Genomic DNA, 15,643 nt, shown 5'->3' on the forward strand with positions numbered 1-15,643 from the left:
GAACAGCTTTACTCTGTAATACGTATATGATAGATATTCCATATTCACAAAAATATTGAATTCAAAGCAACAATTTATTTGATTAAATAGTTGAGTATAATTTGAATATGTTATCATATGTTCTTCAGCATTAGCTTAGTCTGAAGTTTGCACGCACAAAATTTAATGGAACAATAATTCTTGATATAATAAATAGACATATATATTATTGAAGGAATGTTTAGTTCAACGTCTTGCCTCAAGAAGGGCTATAAAATTACAAATCTTTTCGAGCAGCGCCTGATCTCTAAGCAGCTGAATCTTTGTTTGCATCTCATACAGGCTATGCAAATCCCGTTGCTCAAAAGCGCAATCGATGGCCTCCTCGTACAAGCTGCAAATTGTCGAGAAGTTTTAATATAAAACTCTTTCGAGCATATAGAAATCCACAACTTACCTAGCTCGCATGTACCAATACACCTTGCGCTTGTCCGGGCAGCGTAAGATATATTTTCGCGCCTCTCGCGTATTTTCTTGATGCAGACAAACCTCGACAAAGGGTTCATAGCCAATGGGACTCTTCTTTTTCTTCGAGAAATTTTCCAGCTCCACCCAGTTAAACTTCTCGGCCAGAGAGAGTATGCGCAACCACCAGAACCTGCGATCGGGTACTTTGAACTCGCTCTTGATTTTCTCCGCCTCCTTCAGCTCGCCCACATTCAGCAGCTGCAACATTGTGTCATGTATTGACAGTCCGTTCAAAGCAACAGCACCATTATGATAGTTAAACAACGTCTTCTGAAGCTTCAGCATGCGCGAAGTCTCTTCGCACAGTTTTGCCTCCACGGTGCATCTGCCCTGTGTGTAGCTGTTGCCAATAATCGACAGATTCGATTCGAGATCCTCGCTTTCAATGGCATTTTTAAAATGATACTCGGCAATGGACTTGTAATCGTCCTCGGTGTTGTAAATATCGTAGAGTGCGGTGCGACTGGACTGCATCATAATGTTCTTGTACATATTTAGTGCCAAGGGATATTGTCTAATTATCATCTACAAATTGTACGGATGAGATAGCGTTATAAATTATACGAAATTCGAAAAATTTACATGAAAATTTGACAGCATCATTTTCTTCTTGATTTCGAGCAGCACGGAAGTGACCAGCTCCGTATCGCCAGATTGTGTAGCACTGGCCACAGCACGCTCAAATTTGCCCATCTTAAGCAGCAGTGGAACCTGCACTGAAGCACGAGGCTCCAGCTCAAGCAGCTTAATAGCCAGCTCATCGCGTCCATTTTGATGCGCCTTCTCCGCTATATTGCAAAAGGAAATGCCCTCAATAGAAGGATTCTTGAATTTCTCCGTGATCTTGCGTGCCACCTCATTGTCATCTGTCAATAATAAAAATAGAATCCATCTTCAGCAGTCGACGGGGGAATAGATTTGACTGGCTTACTCTGGTCATGCATAACTTTATGACTGGCCCAATGTTCTAATATCCAAGATTCGGGCAACTTCAGATGCTTAGCCACTTGTATGGCCACAGCATAGTGCTTGCGAAAGAGTAGACGACTCAAAATGATATCGGGATTAAAATGAGAGAATCTGCAAAAAAGTTCTTTAGAAATCAAAATTTTTAAGATATTATTATTATATAATATTTTACTGCATATAAGTAAGGGGCATGGCGATTTTCTCGTGGCGCAATGTATTTAAAACTCTCAATATTCTTAAGATGCGCATATACTCTTCAGGATTATGAGAGGGTATGAATGCCTTGCCAAAGTAAGCTGCCTGAAATGTCATATTGAAAACGTATTTTGTAACAAGTTAAATTTTAAGAATTCTTCAATTTACTTTCATGAGGCTCTTCTGCGTTTCGGGACAGAACTCATATGCTGCAGCTTCGATGCACTCGTTGACAGCCAATTCAATGCTCGATCGGCACAGGCTCAGATACTCGTCGGATTTGTAGGATTTTTCTTCAAATTTCTTCTGTGCCTCGAATAAAAAACTGGCCGGCTGTTGGCTATTAACAGCAAAGATATTCTCCACACATTTCGGTAAACGTTGAATCATTTCATGTGAGCTTTGAGTTATAATGCGCACACCATCCATTTCGGCGACCAGAAACATGACAGGATCATAGGGAAATTCACTTCTGTCCGCATTGCGATTGACAATCAGCAGATATGAGGGATAGGAAATAACGACAGCATCTGCGTCGGCATTGTGGGTATTCATAATCCATTCAATTTGCAGTGGCATATCCTTGCGGCCCGTATCAAACTCGCAGTACTTCTGCCGCATATCGACACTGCCCAGCCAGAGCAGGCCCGTGTTAGTGTACAGCGCCAGGTGCTGATGGTTGTACGAAACGGATATCTTTATGATACGATCGTGTGGTTTCTCAAACAAATTGGCGATTACGGTGCCCACTGTCTGGCCATGCAAAAGTTTGATGACCTCGCGGTCGCGACCCAGCAGACAGTAGCTATTGCGACCCTCGGTCACAATCTCCCAGCATGAGCAATTCGTATTGGAATCTAGCAAAAAAAAAGTATGTGCATAAGGAAAGGGCTTCGGTTAAGAACTAATCGATTCTCTGACTTGGTATATCAGGCAGCTTTCGCTCCGTTTTGGTGCTGTTCTGCTTCAGGAAGATGCGACCAGAAGTTGTCATAACGGCCACCCCAGTGCCTGCTGCAGACTGAAAGACCTTAGCCTCTACAATCTTAATGACGCTTGCCTCGCCGCCAATGCTATACGATTCCTTTTCGTTGCCAAACATATCGTAGACAAAGACTTTGGCATTTTCCAGCACGCATATAAGCTCTTCGGTGTCAGACCAGCCCATTGAGATAAGCTTTCCATGGTTCCACTGTAACTATATAATTAACATCCACTCGTTGCCCACTACTTTCCAGATGCTTACTAATATGTGACCCATCTCACGTCCGGTAGTATCAAAAATCCTAATCATCGGCCTGGAAGTACCTTTGACGGGCACCAACTTGGTTGCATCGCGTATTGCAGCCAAAGGACCTCCATACGGGGCAGCTACAACTTGCATGTACTCTAAGTCCAAATCGATTGGCCAGTCAGGTGTTGCTAGCTCAACTTTTCTGTGGGCGTTCAACCGCAAGGTATACACAAAATATTTGCTTCAGTGAAAAGCATAATTTGATGATTGTGTTCACAATTACCTGTAGTAGTCCGGCCGCACATTGAACCACTCACCCGTATTGTACATTATCGGCATGATTACAGATTTATTTAACAATTATTTTGCGAAAAAATAAACAAACGTTGTGCATTTTCCGTTTGCTGCACTTGTTGTTCTTGCTAGAGAATAAAAATATTTGCGTAACTGTTACTTATTAAGTCACGAGTCACTCTTATCACAGCAAATTCAACAGCGCAGGTAGGGCTTTAAAAAATGCTTAAATACAATATAAGTTACTGAAAAACTAAAATTAATATTATTCTTATCGTTTTAAAACATATGTATGACTATTTGCCTTGTATTTGTTAATACTAGGCGATGTTTTCGGCTAGCTATCGGTACAGCGTGTGAGTTCAAATGGTTGTACAGTCAAACGTATCGTGTATGAACCCCCAGAACATACATGAGTGCTGGCTCTTACACATGTGAAAGGCCAATTTCGACAGCCAGTATTATTTGCTTCAAAAATACGCTTAATACGACTTAAAAAATTATTAATTTATTAACAAATGACGGACACAAAGCAAACTGTTGTTCAGGGTGTTGAGGCACTCAGCTTGAATGGCAAATCAGACGCAGAGGCTGTTGAAACGGCAACGGATGCAGGTGGTGATGAGACAACAACAAACACGGACGATGTTGTGGATCCATGGCATGTGGCTAGCAGCAACGATGCAGGCATTGACTACGACAAGCTAATAAGTATGCAATACGATGTGATGGCCATTTAAATTTGCACATCTTGGAAATTATCTATATATAAATATATACATGTGTATTTTGGTTGACACGTTGCAGAGCGCTTTGGCTCAAGTAAAATCGATGCGGAACTTATCGCACGGTTCGAAAAAATCACAGGAAAGCCAGCTCATCACTTCATTAGACGCGGCATATTCTTTTCACATCGCGATCTGCACACAATTCTTACGCTACGCGAACAGGGCAAACCGTTCTATTTGTATACGGGTCGTGGACCCAGCTCTGGGTCCTTGCATATGGGCCACTTGGTGCCGTTTATAATGACCAAATGGCTGCAGGAAACTTTCGATGTACCATTGATTATTCAGCTGACCGATGATGAGAAGACCCTGTGGAAAGATCTGAAAATCGAGGAGGCTATCAAATTGGCTCGGGAGAATGCCAAGGATATTGTCGCGATGGGCTTTGACTTGAACAAAACATTCATATTCAATAATTTGGAGTTTATGGGGTAATTAGAGTTTTAGAGTCGTTTACTTATATGATATAATAATCGTTGAAATTGCAGCAAATGTCCTGCTATGTACCAGAACATAATTCGCATCCAAAAGTGCGTCACCTTTAATCAGGTGAAAGGCATATTCGGTTTTGGCGACTCGGATATTATTGGTAAAATCGGGTTTCCCGCCGCTCAGGCAGCGCCGGCGTTGTCGAGCACATTTCCCTTTATTTTTGGCAATAGGAAGGTGCACTGTCTTATACCCTGCGCCATCGATCAAGATCCATATTTCCGAATGACACGTGATGTGGCGCCGCGCCTCGGCTTTCCCAAGTGTGCGCTCATCCACTCCAGCTTCTTTCCGGCGTTGCAGGGGGCTAAAACGAAAATGTCGGCAAGCGAGCAAAACTCTGCCGTCTTTCTTACTGACACACCCAGGCAGATTAAGAACAAAATCAATAAATATGCATTTTCGGGTGGGCGCACCACTGTGGAGGAGCATCGTCAACTAGGCGGCATACCCGAAATTGATGTGGCCTATCAGCTGCTAAAGTTTTTCCTGGAAGATGATGACAAGTTGGAGGACGTGCGCGTGGCTTACAGTAAGGGTGAAATGCTAACCGGCGAGATTAAAAAGCTGGCCATTGAGGTGAGCTGCTGAAAATGATACCTGTATACACTTACTAACGATTTTTTCCCCGCCAGACTGTCACGCCAATTGTGGAGCAGCATCAGGCAGCACGCAAGCTGGTTACGGACGAGGTGCTGGACAAATACTTTGAGATCAGATCGCTGAAATTGGGCAGTTAGAAGTATCATTAATATACACAAATAAATGTATTTATATTGATTTTTGTTTGCCACAGCTGTAAGCTTGTTGCACTCCGAAGCCTCACGTTGCGCTCGCTATTTATTTACTAAGCCAAGTAAAATTTTGTGTTATTATTTTTATAAGCACACATAAAAACAAAAAGCAAACAACAAACAATAAACGGCTATACTTTTTCAAACGACCGACCCACTTTAACTAGTTGTAAAATAACCGTAAAACTCCGGACTCCAAATGGGGGAGTTAGCGTTTGGGCCGACACTTCGAATCTAAATGGTTTACTGGAAAGCTCAACTTATATACTTGCTTATACGGGGCAAGCATCTGGTAAAGCAGCTAAAATAATATAGTATTTTAACTCGTAGCTTCGCAAAAATGTAATAATTTCCGTGTGTAATCTGAGAGTTATTGAACGCATTCAATTTCTGTTTCGGGCATAATAATACAATATTAATAAAGCGAAAAATGATTTTAGCTACAAGCTCTGAGTTAGGTGTATCTGAAGCCTATGACGTTTCTGGGCTTACTATGCGCCTGCAACTAATATAGTTATTATATATGTATGTTTATATATATGTCCATATATCAAACTCTTTCCTATTGATTCATATGTATGTATTTGACGTACATAATGGTATGTATATATGGGCTTCTATTTTTTTTTTAATTAACCCAAAACACTTGTGTTTACACGCGTCGAAAATATATATACACCTATAGCCCAGCCTATATACAGAGCTTGTCGGTGCGCGCTTGTGTATCGCATACGAAGAATGCTGCTGCAAAGAAAAACTGAACTCAAACTGAAGTTGTGGCGACGATCGAGACGACGACGACGACGACGACGACAGCGATCCAAAAGGCAGCTGCCCATAAGCCAAACGCGACTCCAGCATTGCACACGCGCTCATCTTCGACTGTCGCTGACAATAGAAGGAAATTAAGCCGCAGTCACATTTGTTATTGTTGTTGCTGCTGCTGCTGCTGCTGCTGCAAGGCAGGTACACAAAAGGAAAAGCCGACACACGATCCCGATCACGATCCTTGTTTTTATTGACACACGTACTGAACGCACTTGTCATCGCCAGCAATTGTAGAATTTTATTAACTAGCTGACGCCATGAGCACCAGCTCCAATGATGAATAGCTGTCGGATTAACTCGGCTGTGGCAGCTCCGAAGGAAAAACGATTTTCTATTGAAAACTCTTCTAGCGTACTTTGAATAGCGACCATCTCAACTACATATGTACATATAAAAAAAAAAAAAACAATCCCGAAACGGAATAAAAAATCGAAAGTGGGGATCATTGGCCAGCCGCAGGTTGTCGCCAGCGGACGTCAAACGGCAATCGGATTAAGCGTGATGAGTGATCAACTGCTGAGCGCTGCCGCGGACGATCCACCAGCACTGATACCCACGCCCGTGTCATTGCCCAGCGCATACAGTGTCGATGCAGAGTCCACGGAGCAGCCGGTGCTGCTTGAGCTGGGCGCCGCACAGCCGGCGGCGGCGGCGATAGCGAGTCTTAATTATACCCTGGCACCAGATGGAGGAGGTCTGCTCACCTATACGGCCCCACATGCGCACAACCTTAACTATTCGCCCACATTCTCATCCGGCTATGATAAGCAGCCGCATCCTCAGCACAATCTCAGCCTGATAGCGCCTGGTATGGGCAGCGCGGCTTACAGCATCAGCATACCACAGACAGTGTCCATGTGGCATGGTGGCTGTGCGCCCATTATTGAACCCAAACGCAGTGAACTGGTCGCTGTGCCACCGCCCACATATATGACCTATAGCGGTGGCGGAAGCGGCGGTGCCGTGGAAGTGGAGATCGCCAAGGAACAGAATCCGGCATGGCGCGAAAAGGCGTTGCAAATGGAGAAGGACTATAGGCGCACGGCCTGTGATCGGGAGCGTACGCGTATGCGCGATATGAATAAAGCCTTTGATCTGCTGCGCTCCAAGCTACCCATATCGAAGCCCAATGGCAAGAAGTACTCCAAAATCGAAAGCCTGCGGTGAGTTGGCAATAATAATTCGAAATTTTATGGAGTTATTTAAAAGCATTTCACATTCACAGCATCGCCATCAACTATATTAATCATCTGCAGGCCATGCTGCGGGAGAATCATGTTCTGCCCGAAACAGAATTGGTTTCCTTCAAGTGCAGCAGCCGCTCCATGCAGTACGATGGCCAAGGCCAGCACCACAATCACTCCGCCAGCTACGAATATGAGAACAGCGCCTCGGCGGCAACGTCCTCTCAAAATGGTTGCAATTGGAGCGGGGGCAGCAGCAGTTCACCCAACTATGAAACCAATTCCAAGGATCATTGGAACACGTAGTGTTCGTAGGTCAGCAGGATTAATGTGCAATTGCCAAAGAAAGTTTCGGATTTCAAAGTTTTCATAGACGAACCTTTTTTGGTTTTTTAGATATCGCATACCAGTGTACTATGGTTAATTTTACCTCTTTTTCCAGTATAAGACAAAATAAATTTTATTCTCGATAAAGCTAAATGCAACAGGCGACCTGTCAACATTGGGGGTATCCGTATTATTTGTTCAGCTTGGCTATTGTAGTCTTAAGCTAAGTTCACAAACCTTTGATTTTTAGAAAATAATAAAAAAAGAAAACTAAACAATAAAAGAATAATAATAATAAAGACATATAAATGGGTCCACCATTTTCTATTATCAAGAACAATATTTATTTAAGCGTTTCAAAATTTAATCTTAAAATTGTATAGCATCTAAAAATTTAACACTGACGGTGTTTATGATTTTGTGTTAAAAAATAGGGATAAAAAAAGGGCCATAAAAACCAATTAATCCAGAATAAGATTCTAAAATGCTGCAAAAAAATAATATCACTATAAACTAGTTTTGAAACCTAACCTCAAAAATGTTATCTGAATTCTTTTTGATACAGTTTTGAGGATAATATTTAAAATAAAGCCAAGTTCGCGGAACTCGTGATTACAGGATATGCCGTAAGAAAGCTCCTTAAATAAATCATACTTTAAAACATTTAAATAAAGCCACTGCTTTTGACTTTTTAGGTTATATTTATTTAACGGTACATTATTAACATTTTACGGTTGATAATTTACATAAGTTTGAATAAAGAAATGACTGTTTCGACTGTTTAACCTAAAAAGTACAACAAACACAAAAGATATAACAAATTATTATAGTTGATAATGGAATTACTGAACTGCATTTAAAAGTAATAAGTTTGTAATACTTATTTATATGTATAGCTTGCGGTAAACACAAAGCCAACTATACATTGCTCACACACGCATACACACAATTTGTCCGGTAATGAATTGAATTTAGAACAGGATTTCGTTTTGAAGTTGACTCTTCGCAACATAAATGGGGCGAGATAACAAAGATGGGGAAGGTTTTAAACCCCGCGTTTTGTGCGGTTTTTCTAGCACGTGATTAATTGTCCTTCTTCATTCGCGTGGAGGTCATGCGGTAAATGATGGAGTCCCTCCCGGGATCCATTGCTCCAATAGCATAGCAGATAGCCAGCAGGGACAGGCCGAAGATAACCATGAACCATAGGATAATATTGAAAATTACGGGATAGTCTTCGTTGTAGTACTCGGCCAAGTTGAAGGGGTTTGTATCATCGGCTTGGAGAGTGTCACGCTTTGAGCGTGAGTTGGCATCCTTGTCTGTGGATAGTACAAAGAGCACCGAGTCGCTGGACTTTTGGGCGGCAGCCAGAAGACGACCAATGGCAGCAGAGATCAGCTTGTTGGCCTCATCTACAGCAACGGACTTCTCTCCATGCGCCTTAGCAATGCCATCGACCGACAGGCGTATAATCAATACATTCGAGGGCTTGAGCATCTCCGCCAAGTTCTCGGAAGCGGCATTAATGAAGCCAATTTCCTGCAAGAACTGTTTATCAGCATTGTGCAACGCGGGATTCAGGTGCTTGGTGGGCTTGGCAGCGGGCGACTCAAATTCACCAAAACAGGCCTTGAATGCTTGCACCTTTAGGAAAATGAAATTTGATGGATTAAGCCTGGTTTGGGCACATTAGGCAAAAACCACTTACGCCCTCGTCGTACTGGTCGAAGTTAATATCGCAGACTGGCTCATTGGCTGCCTCCAGCTCGGCGGCCAATGCATTCAGTGATTGTCCAGTATTGGATCCAACCAACTCGTAGGACTTGGCATTGCCTGCCGACGTCACATGGCTAAGACCCTCCACATGCACGGCGATTACGCCCTTGGCCAGGTTGAAGGGATCGTTGATGGTCAGGCCGCTCCAGTCACTGTCGCCAACGACGGCATTGCCCATGGCAGCATATAAAACATCGCCGACATAGCGACTGTTCAGTGGATCATTGCCCTTGAAGCTAATCGCCTTTGGACAGTTCAGTACGGTGAACTCGCCAGCGGCGTGAACTGAAAGGTAATTAAAATCGTTATTATTTATATACATCACACTATACTACTTAATGTAGTTAAACACTTAAAATTTTGAACAGATTCTGCGCAAGCAGCAGCAGTTGGAAAAAAGAGCTCCCCATCTACCACCACCCTTATCGGGAGAATCGATGCGAGTTTAAGTTTTAGAATTTACACAGTTCAAGCACAACGCACAGTGTGAAAACTTTTTGCACACAATAATTATATTGAATAACTTACTTGCTGCAATAAATAGCGAAAAAATGACGAAGTTTTGCAACATTTTCATTTTTCTGCCAGCCTTTTAATCATATGACGAACAACTGCACAGAGAAAAACCTACTACGCTCTGACTGTCATGTGATGGATAGTAGAAGTGGCGGCTATCGAAAGTAGTCCATCGCTAATGGACAGGGCTGTCATTCCTGTTATCAAGTGTGTGACGTCACAACGAAACGAATGTATTTGAATACTATATTGGCTGGGATCAAATGTTTTGCACTTGTCTCGCCGTATGTATACCTTAACATTTAAATTTACATAAAAAATCAGTTTCTATTAATATTTTCTGGGATATTTTTGAAAAGCCTTTTTGGTATTTTCCTGCTTGATACCGACGGCCACACATTTTTTGTCGTGCTTTTGCGTTTGTTTTTGCAAAATCAACAAAAAAGCGTGTAAAAAACACACATTTTTGTTTAGTTTTTAAAATGTTATGGTCCTTGGAACAGGTGGAGGGCATGTTGAGTGTCCTCAAAACCTCAACGGACAAAACTGTTATATACAAATGTCTAGTGAAGCTACGCACAGATGTGGTCAAAGATAAAGATGGAATTGTGTTGTTTCGAACTGCTGGGGGTGTTCCGGTAATGGTTCGCCTCATTAGCAAACTCAATGAAAAGATAATGGAAGTGGTTTTGAGCATATTGGGCAATTGCTGTACGGATGATCAGGCTTGCATAGAGGTGAGTTGGCCAATATATATTATGAAATATTTCTTTAAATCGCCTACTTGATTCCATAACAGGCTGTGGAGTGTAAGGTCATTGCCCCTTTAATAACTATATTGAAAACCATACCCAATTCATTGATCCAATGTCGCGCCTGCCGAATGCTGGGCAATCTGGCCAAAAGTAAGAAGGCATCGTCGTTTTTAATTGTACACTATAGCGCCATAGCGCCTGCTATTTGCCATATCATTGAGTCAACAAGCGCGGTCCAAACTAGGATAATGGCCTTTCGCGTCTGTCGTTTTCTGCTGGTCAGCAGTCAGTTCTATAAACATTTTTTGGTGTCAAATGGATTTCTACAGCTGATGCGTATCTTTGTGGCGGTCATGAAAAACAACGAGGTGCCCAAGGCATCAACACAGGATGTTGAAGTGTCCACATTGATTGGCCTGAAGCGCAATCAGCATCGTGAAAAGTATTTCGAGGAGGTGGCACGCAATCTGGAAGGCGTACGCAGCGATATTTTTGACTATCAAATGTTAAAGAACTCAACGCGAAATTGCGAATACATCCTGCCTAAAGAGCATGATGCCATTGAGCTTGCCTATGAGATCTTGAAATGCCTCATGCTACTCTCTGCACAGCAGATTGGCATGAGAGCCTGGGAGGTGCGTATTGAGGCAACACAAAGGATCACCTATTCATGTTAAAATCTTTTCTTTTTAAGCTACTCTCGCGAAACACTTCCCTGGCACCTATTGTGTACTTTGTCAAGGAGGATAGCGAGCAGCGCGCATCGGCACTGAAGATACTATCTAACTTTTGCAAGGATCCCTGCGCCTTTTATATGCTCAGCATGGCGGATTCGATTGTGGCTGCCTGTGAGCTGCTTATGGCCGTCAATATGGCCAAGCCGCTATCGGAGAGCGAGTGCCGACATTGTGTGAATATTATATCCACGCTATCTGCCGATGCATGTAGCCGTTCCAAAATACGACGCTGTGGTGCTCTGCGCAAACTGGTCGCCATGATACGAGAGTCGCATTCACAGAGCGAACGCTCATCTGTGAGTTGATGCCTTACAAATTTGAAACAAACAACTAAGAGTTAAATTTTTTTTCAGTTATTTCACATTCTGAACAACTTTCAATATGACAATCTGAGTATGGAGCTGTTGCTGTATGAGGGCCTGGTGCCGATGCTGGTGCGTGAACTAAATGATTATCTGACCAGCGATGAGGAGCATCACAGGCGACGCCGCGAAGAACGTATTCAGGGCGGCAAGAAGCGCAAATTGACCGATCCCGCCACGCCTGAAACTCTCAGCAAGGTATTTCCATATATATTTCACCTATGTATATTCGATGGCTTATAAGCTGAACAAATTCTATGACAGTTCTCTAAAACCCAAGAGTCAATCAATTCGGATTTTGAATCGCCTAGCAGCTCGCCGCGCTCATATAACACCACCAGTCCGTGCAGTTCGCGCAGCATGTCGCCCGTTTGCTCGAATCTCTTTGCTAATGATGATGATGAGAACTATTCACCAGCCTGCAGCGATGATGATGACGATGAGGATGATAGCAAGGCTAGCAATACTAATACGGATACACGGGAATCTCGCATAGCCACGAATCGTGCGCAGCCCGCCAATGTCATGGACATACTTAAGCTCATTGACGAGGGCACCGAAACTATTGACGATACACTGTCCGATAAGGAGGATCTGGAAGAGCTGAGCTCCGATGTGCCGCCCAAGCTGGGACAGCTGCGCAATCAGGCGGGCGACACTATTGATGTCATTGAGAATTTAATTTACCGCATAACTCTGATGATTAACAAGCGGCCGGAGTTGGGAAAGCCGGAAACGCTTGATACTCTCATACGTGCCATTAATCTTTTTGGCGCCAATAATAATTTTGCCAATGCGTTGACCAATATATTGCTGTAAGTTGTGTGTTCCTGCTTATATATGTTGAATGCGACATTAATCTTCTACTTATCACAGCGAAAGCCAGTTTTTTGCTCAGATCATCAAGCATGGCGTTGTGCACCAGCTTTATCAGCTAACCAAAGTGGAAGAGGTATGAGTGTATACATTTTAAACTTCTCAACGTATAGAAGGAAACAGTACTTACATTCCTGATCAATATTATTAGGCAAAGCAAAATAAAATGAAAAATCGTATCACTTTATCATATAGCTCCAATTTTAATATAGCGTATTTAATCTTCGGAATCCCGAAGTTAACTCTTTGTTCTTGTTGCTCATTTGCACGATCTTAATTGCAGATGCGCAAGGATGGCTTTGCCTTTCTGGAGACGCTTACCAATGTGGGTGAATCCAACTACGGCAAGGAGGAGCTGGTACGTCTGCTGCGTAGCGATGCGGATTTAAATGCACAACAACGTGCCGCTATATCCGTGGCGTACATCATCAAAAGCCATCGGCTGCTCTATCAGTTTTTATATGATGGTAATGCGTTGACTCTGCTCTTCGACTTGCTGCTGCGAAAAAAGAGCGACAATTTGTATGCGGATGAGGCGGCGGATGCGGTTACGGCCATGTCACGCTTTACGCTGGGCATTATGCTGCCCGATTCCGAGCAGCCGGATGGGAATACGAACATCTGTTTTGCCCAGTTGAATGCGTCGTCTGCGCCATTGCATGACCATTGTGACATGCGTTTTCTGGTGCCCAGCGATCACGATGATGCCGAGGATGCTGGGAAGGATTCAGCTGGAGAGGTGGCAACGCTCACCATTGGCTTTAACAAGCAGCTACTCTGTGATACCAGCGAGGTCTTCAACAAAATGCTTAACAGCAACTTTCGAGAGGGCCACGACGGCGAGATACAACTCCGCGATTATACGGCCAATGGATTACGCTACTTCCTCCACTTAATTGGTTGCCATGCCCGGCATCTGGTCATGCCGGACTATAGCGCCCTGCTGCAGGCCTTCGAGATGTCGCGCGTGTACATCATACCCGAGCTGGAGGCGCTGCTGCATGAACGTTTAATACAATTTCTCGACGCGCACAATTGTCTGCGCTTGCTGGAGTGGGCTTTGAAGAACTACCATGCGGAACTTACTGAGACGGCGATTAGCTATTATTTGTGCGCCTCGCTGCCGGCACAGGATAAGTTGCAGCTGTTTCGTGCGGCCGAGGATTCGGTTTATGCCAGCGAATGGTTTCAGCTGCTCAACGATGCGGTCTACGAGAGATGCCGCAGCACTGGCTATTAGCTAATTTAGTTCCCTGCCCAATCAGCCAATTGTATATGTGATTATGTGTGTCTCCCTGTGTGTGCTTGTTCGCGTGTGTGTGCTTGTGTACTTGTGCCAAATCCAAACGCATTGTATTTAAAAACCCAGGCCAAGTTTATATCAATGCACTACAATAATAATAATCATAATAAACTGTATGCTATAGTAAAATGTAGAATTTAACTGCGTTGCGTGGACTCAAAGCTGGGCATGGCGCAAAACTTGAGCACCAACCAATCCGTCAGCGGCGCCGGACTAAGCTTAAAGAGCCAACGATAGATTCTATAGCGCCACGGTTCGTGTATGTACATTGTTTCGGGCTGTGCATTCGTCAACGCATCCCTGAACTTGTCAAGCAGTACAGCATCCTGCAGCTGATTGGGTTTCTTGAAACCACCCAGTATGCTCAGATACTCATTGAATGCCCTAAAATACAGGCCATAATGGTCCAGCTGCTCGGCGTTGAATGCCTGCAGCATTTGCTGTGCCTGCTGCTGCTGGCGTGCGGCTATGTTGCTGTCCAGCACAAAGGAACCGGGCACAAAGTTTACCACCTCCATCCCATATGGCTGCAGTTCAATGCGCAGCGCATCGTTCCACACCCGAAGCGCTGCTTTGGAGGCGGCATAGGGCGCCAGCGCGGGCAGCGCCTGGAAGCCACAGTGGCTGGTCACGTTGATAATGCGTGCGCGATGCTGGCGCAACAACGGCAACAGCTGCCTGGTCAGACGCATGGTGCCCAGCAGATTACAATTGATCTGCTGCTCAATTTGCTCCGGCAGCTGCCACTCAAATTCACCAAAGCACATGACGCCCGCATTGTTGACCAGCGCCATTAACTGGTAATCCGTGCCGGCCAAAAGCTCGCCCAGCTTGCCGTGCACCTGATCGATGGAGGCAGGCTGCAGTAAATCCAGTTGCCAGGTGTGCATACGATCCTGCTCAGCCGCACAGCTCATCTGCTGCAGCAGCTGTGCGCCCTGTGATTCCAAATTGTGGCAGCAGGAGATGACCGTCATGTGGAGCGCCTGGTAGCAGTAGACGGCCAGGGAGTGCCTGCTCGGATAAGTTAATATATATATTAATTATATATATATACAGTTGTGGGTACTGCCACGTTTGCTTACCCCAAGCCCGAATCACAGCCCGTCACCAGCACCACTTGCCGCTGGCCCACGCTCAGCTGACGCCGTCCCAAACCCAGGGTGCGTTTCAAGGCGCGCAGCAGTTGATTACAGCTGCCCATATCAGAGGATCTCGATGAACTGAAACGCACTCCCAAAAAAAAAAAAAAAATAAATAAAAAATAACATGCAAAGCGAACCCGAAATTTTAAATCATCTTATACATATATATTTATATATATATATATGCACTTATATACACTTAAAAAAATGTTACCTTAAATTTTAAATAAAATTTCTGGGGTATAAATTTTTTCTTAATTCATTTATTTTTCTAAATTGAAAAAAGTTGTTTAAAAATTTGTATTTGGTCTGAAATTTAGAATACTTTTAATTTTTGTGGCGATTTTTTAAAGTTTGGATATTCATTTGTTTGAGTGCATATGTGTATATATAGGCATTATCTGTAGGCATTATGCCGTCTGCTTAGGTATACATTTCTTTGTGTGTGTGTCTGTGCTAACACATATACATACATATCCACATAGATCCGCCTGCTGGCGACGCGCACCTTTTGAGTTTTACCTGCGCGTTAGGCTGGTGCCAAAAAAAGAATAAAACGAA

At 43.6% G+C, this 15,643-nt stretch overlaps 6 protein-coding genes across 6 annotated transcripts; 3 read left to right on the forward strand and 3 right to left on the reverse strand.

Moving 5' to 3' along the window:
• Positions 1-53: 53 nt before the first annotated feature.
• Vps16A (vacuolar protein sorting 16) lies at positions 54-3,349 on the reverse strand. The gene is made up of 9 exons (XM_064679442.1): positions 3,189-3,349; positions 2,918-3,107; positions 2,593-2,863; positions 1,840-2,528; positions 1,649-1,776; positions 1,439-1,587; positions 1,090-1,373; positions 437-1,032; positions 54-373 (listed from the first exon to the last, which is right to left on the reverse strand). The coding sequence occupies exons 1-9, from the start codon at positions 3,242-3,244 to the stop codon at positions 226-228; spliced, it is 2,511 nt and encodes an 836-aa protein (XP_064535512.1). The 5' UTR covers positions 3,245-3,349; the 3' UTR covers positions 54-225.
• A 263-nt stretch (positions 3,350-3,612) lies between these two features.
• TrpRS (Tryptophanyl-tRNA synthetase) lies at positions 3,613-5,419 on the forward strand. Its single transcript, XM_064679469.1, has 4 exons — positions 3,613-3,910; positions 4,007-4,418; positions 4,476-5,055; positions 5,112-5,419. The coding sequence occupies exons 1-4, from the start codon at positions 3,718-3,720 to the stop codon at positions 5,214-5,216; spliced, it is 1,290 nt and encodes a 429-aa protein (XP_064535539.1). The 5' UTR covers positions 3,613-3,717; the 3' UTR covers positions 5,217-5,419.
• A 550-nt stretch (positions 5,420-5,969) lies between these two features.
• Positions 5,970-9,676, forward strand: sage (salivary gland-expressed bHLH). The gene is made up of 2 exons (XM_064679497.1): positions 5,970-7,261; positions 7,324-9,676. Exons 1-2 carry the CDS (start codon positions 6,600-6,602, stop codon positions 7,586-7,588), a joined length of 927 nt encoding a protein of 308 aa, XP_064535567.1. The 5' UTR covers positions 5,970-6,599; the 3' UTR covers positions 7,589-9,676.
• ATP6AP2 (ATPase H(+)-transporting accessory protein 2) lies at positions 8,273-10,076 on the reverse strand. Its single transcript, XM_064679484.1, has 3 exons — positions 9,917-10,076; positions 9,321-9,673; positions 8,273-9,256 (listed from the first exon to the last, which is right to left on the reverse strand). Exons 1-3 carry the CDS (start codon positions 9,963-9,965, stop codon positions 8,693-8,695), a joined length of 966 nt encoding a protein of 321 aa, XP_064535554.1. The 5' UTR covers positions 9,966-10,076; the 3' UTR covers positions 8,273-8,692.
• Positions 10,077-10,313: 237 nt separating this feature from the next.
• On the forward strand, positions 10,314-14,073 carry Rnb (R and B). Its single transcript, XM_064679431.1, has 7 exons — positions 10,314-10,641; positions 10,704-11,294; positions 11,354-11,692; positions 11,750-11,956; positions 12,023-12,573; positions 12,635-12,710; positions 12,918-14,073. The coding sequence occupies exons 1-7, from the start codon at positions 10,387-10,389 to the stop codon at positions 13,872-13,874; spliced, it is 2,976 nt and encodes a 991-aa protein (XP_064535501.1). The 5' UTR covers positions 10,314-10,386; the 3' UTR covers positions 13,875-14,073.
• Positions 13,871-15,181, reverse strand: sro (SDR family oxidoreductase shroud). The gene is made up of 2 exons (XM_064679473.1): positions 15,023-15,181; positions 13,871-14,951 (listed from the first exon to the last, which is right to left on the reverse strand). Exons 1-2 carry the CDS (start codon positions 15,139-15,141, stop codon positions 14,075-14,077), a joined length of 996 nt encoding a protein of 331 aa, XP_064535543.1. The 5' UTR covers positions 15,142-15,181; the 3' UTR covers positions 13,871-14,074.
• Positions 15,182-15,643: the final 462 nt, after the last annotated feature.

Source organism: Drosophila montana, unplaced genomic scaffold (genome assembly GCF_035044405.1).
Source record: "Drosophila montana isolate Dmon_TW-CO22-7 unplaced genomic scaffold, ASM3504440v1 contig_1264_1, whole genome shotgun sequence".
NCBI lineage: Eukaryota > Metazoa > Arthropoda > Insecta > Diptera > Drosophilidae > Drosophila > Drosophila montana.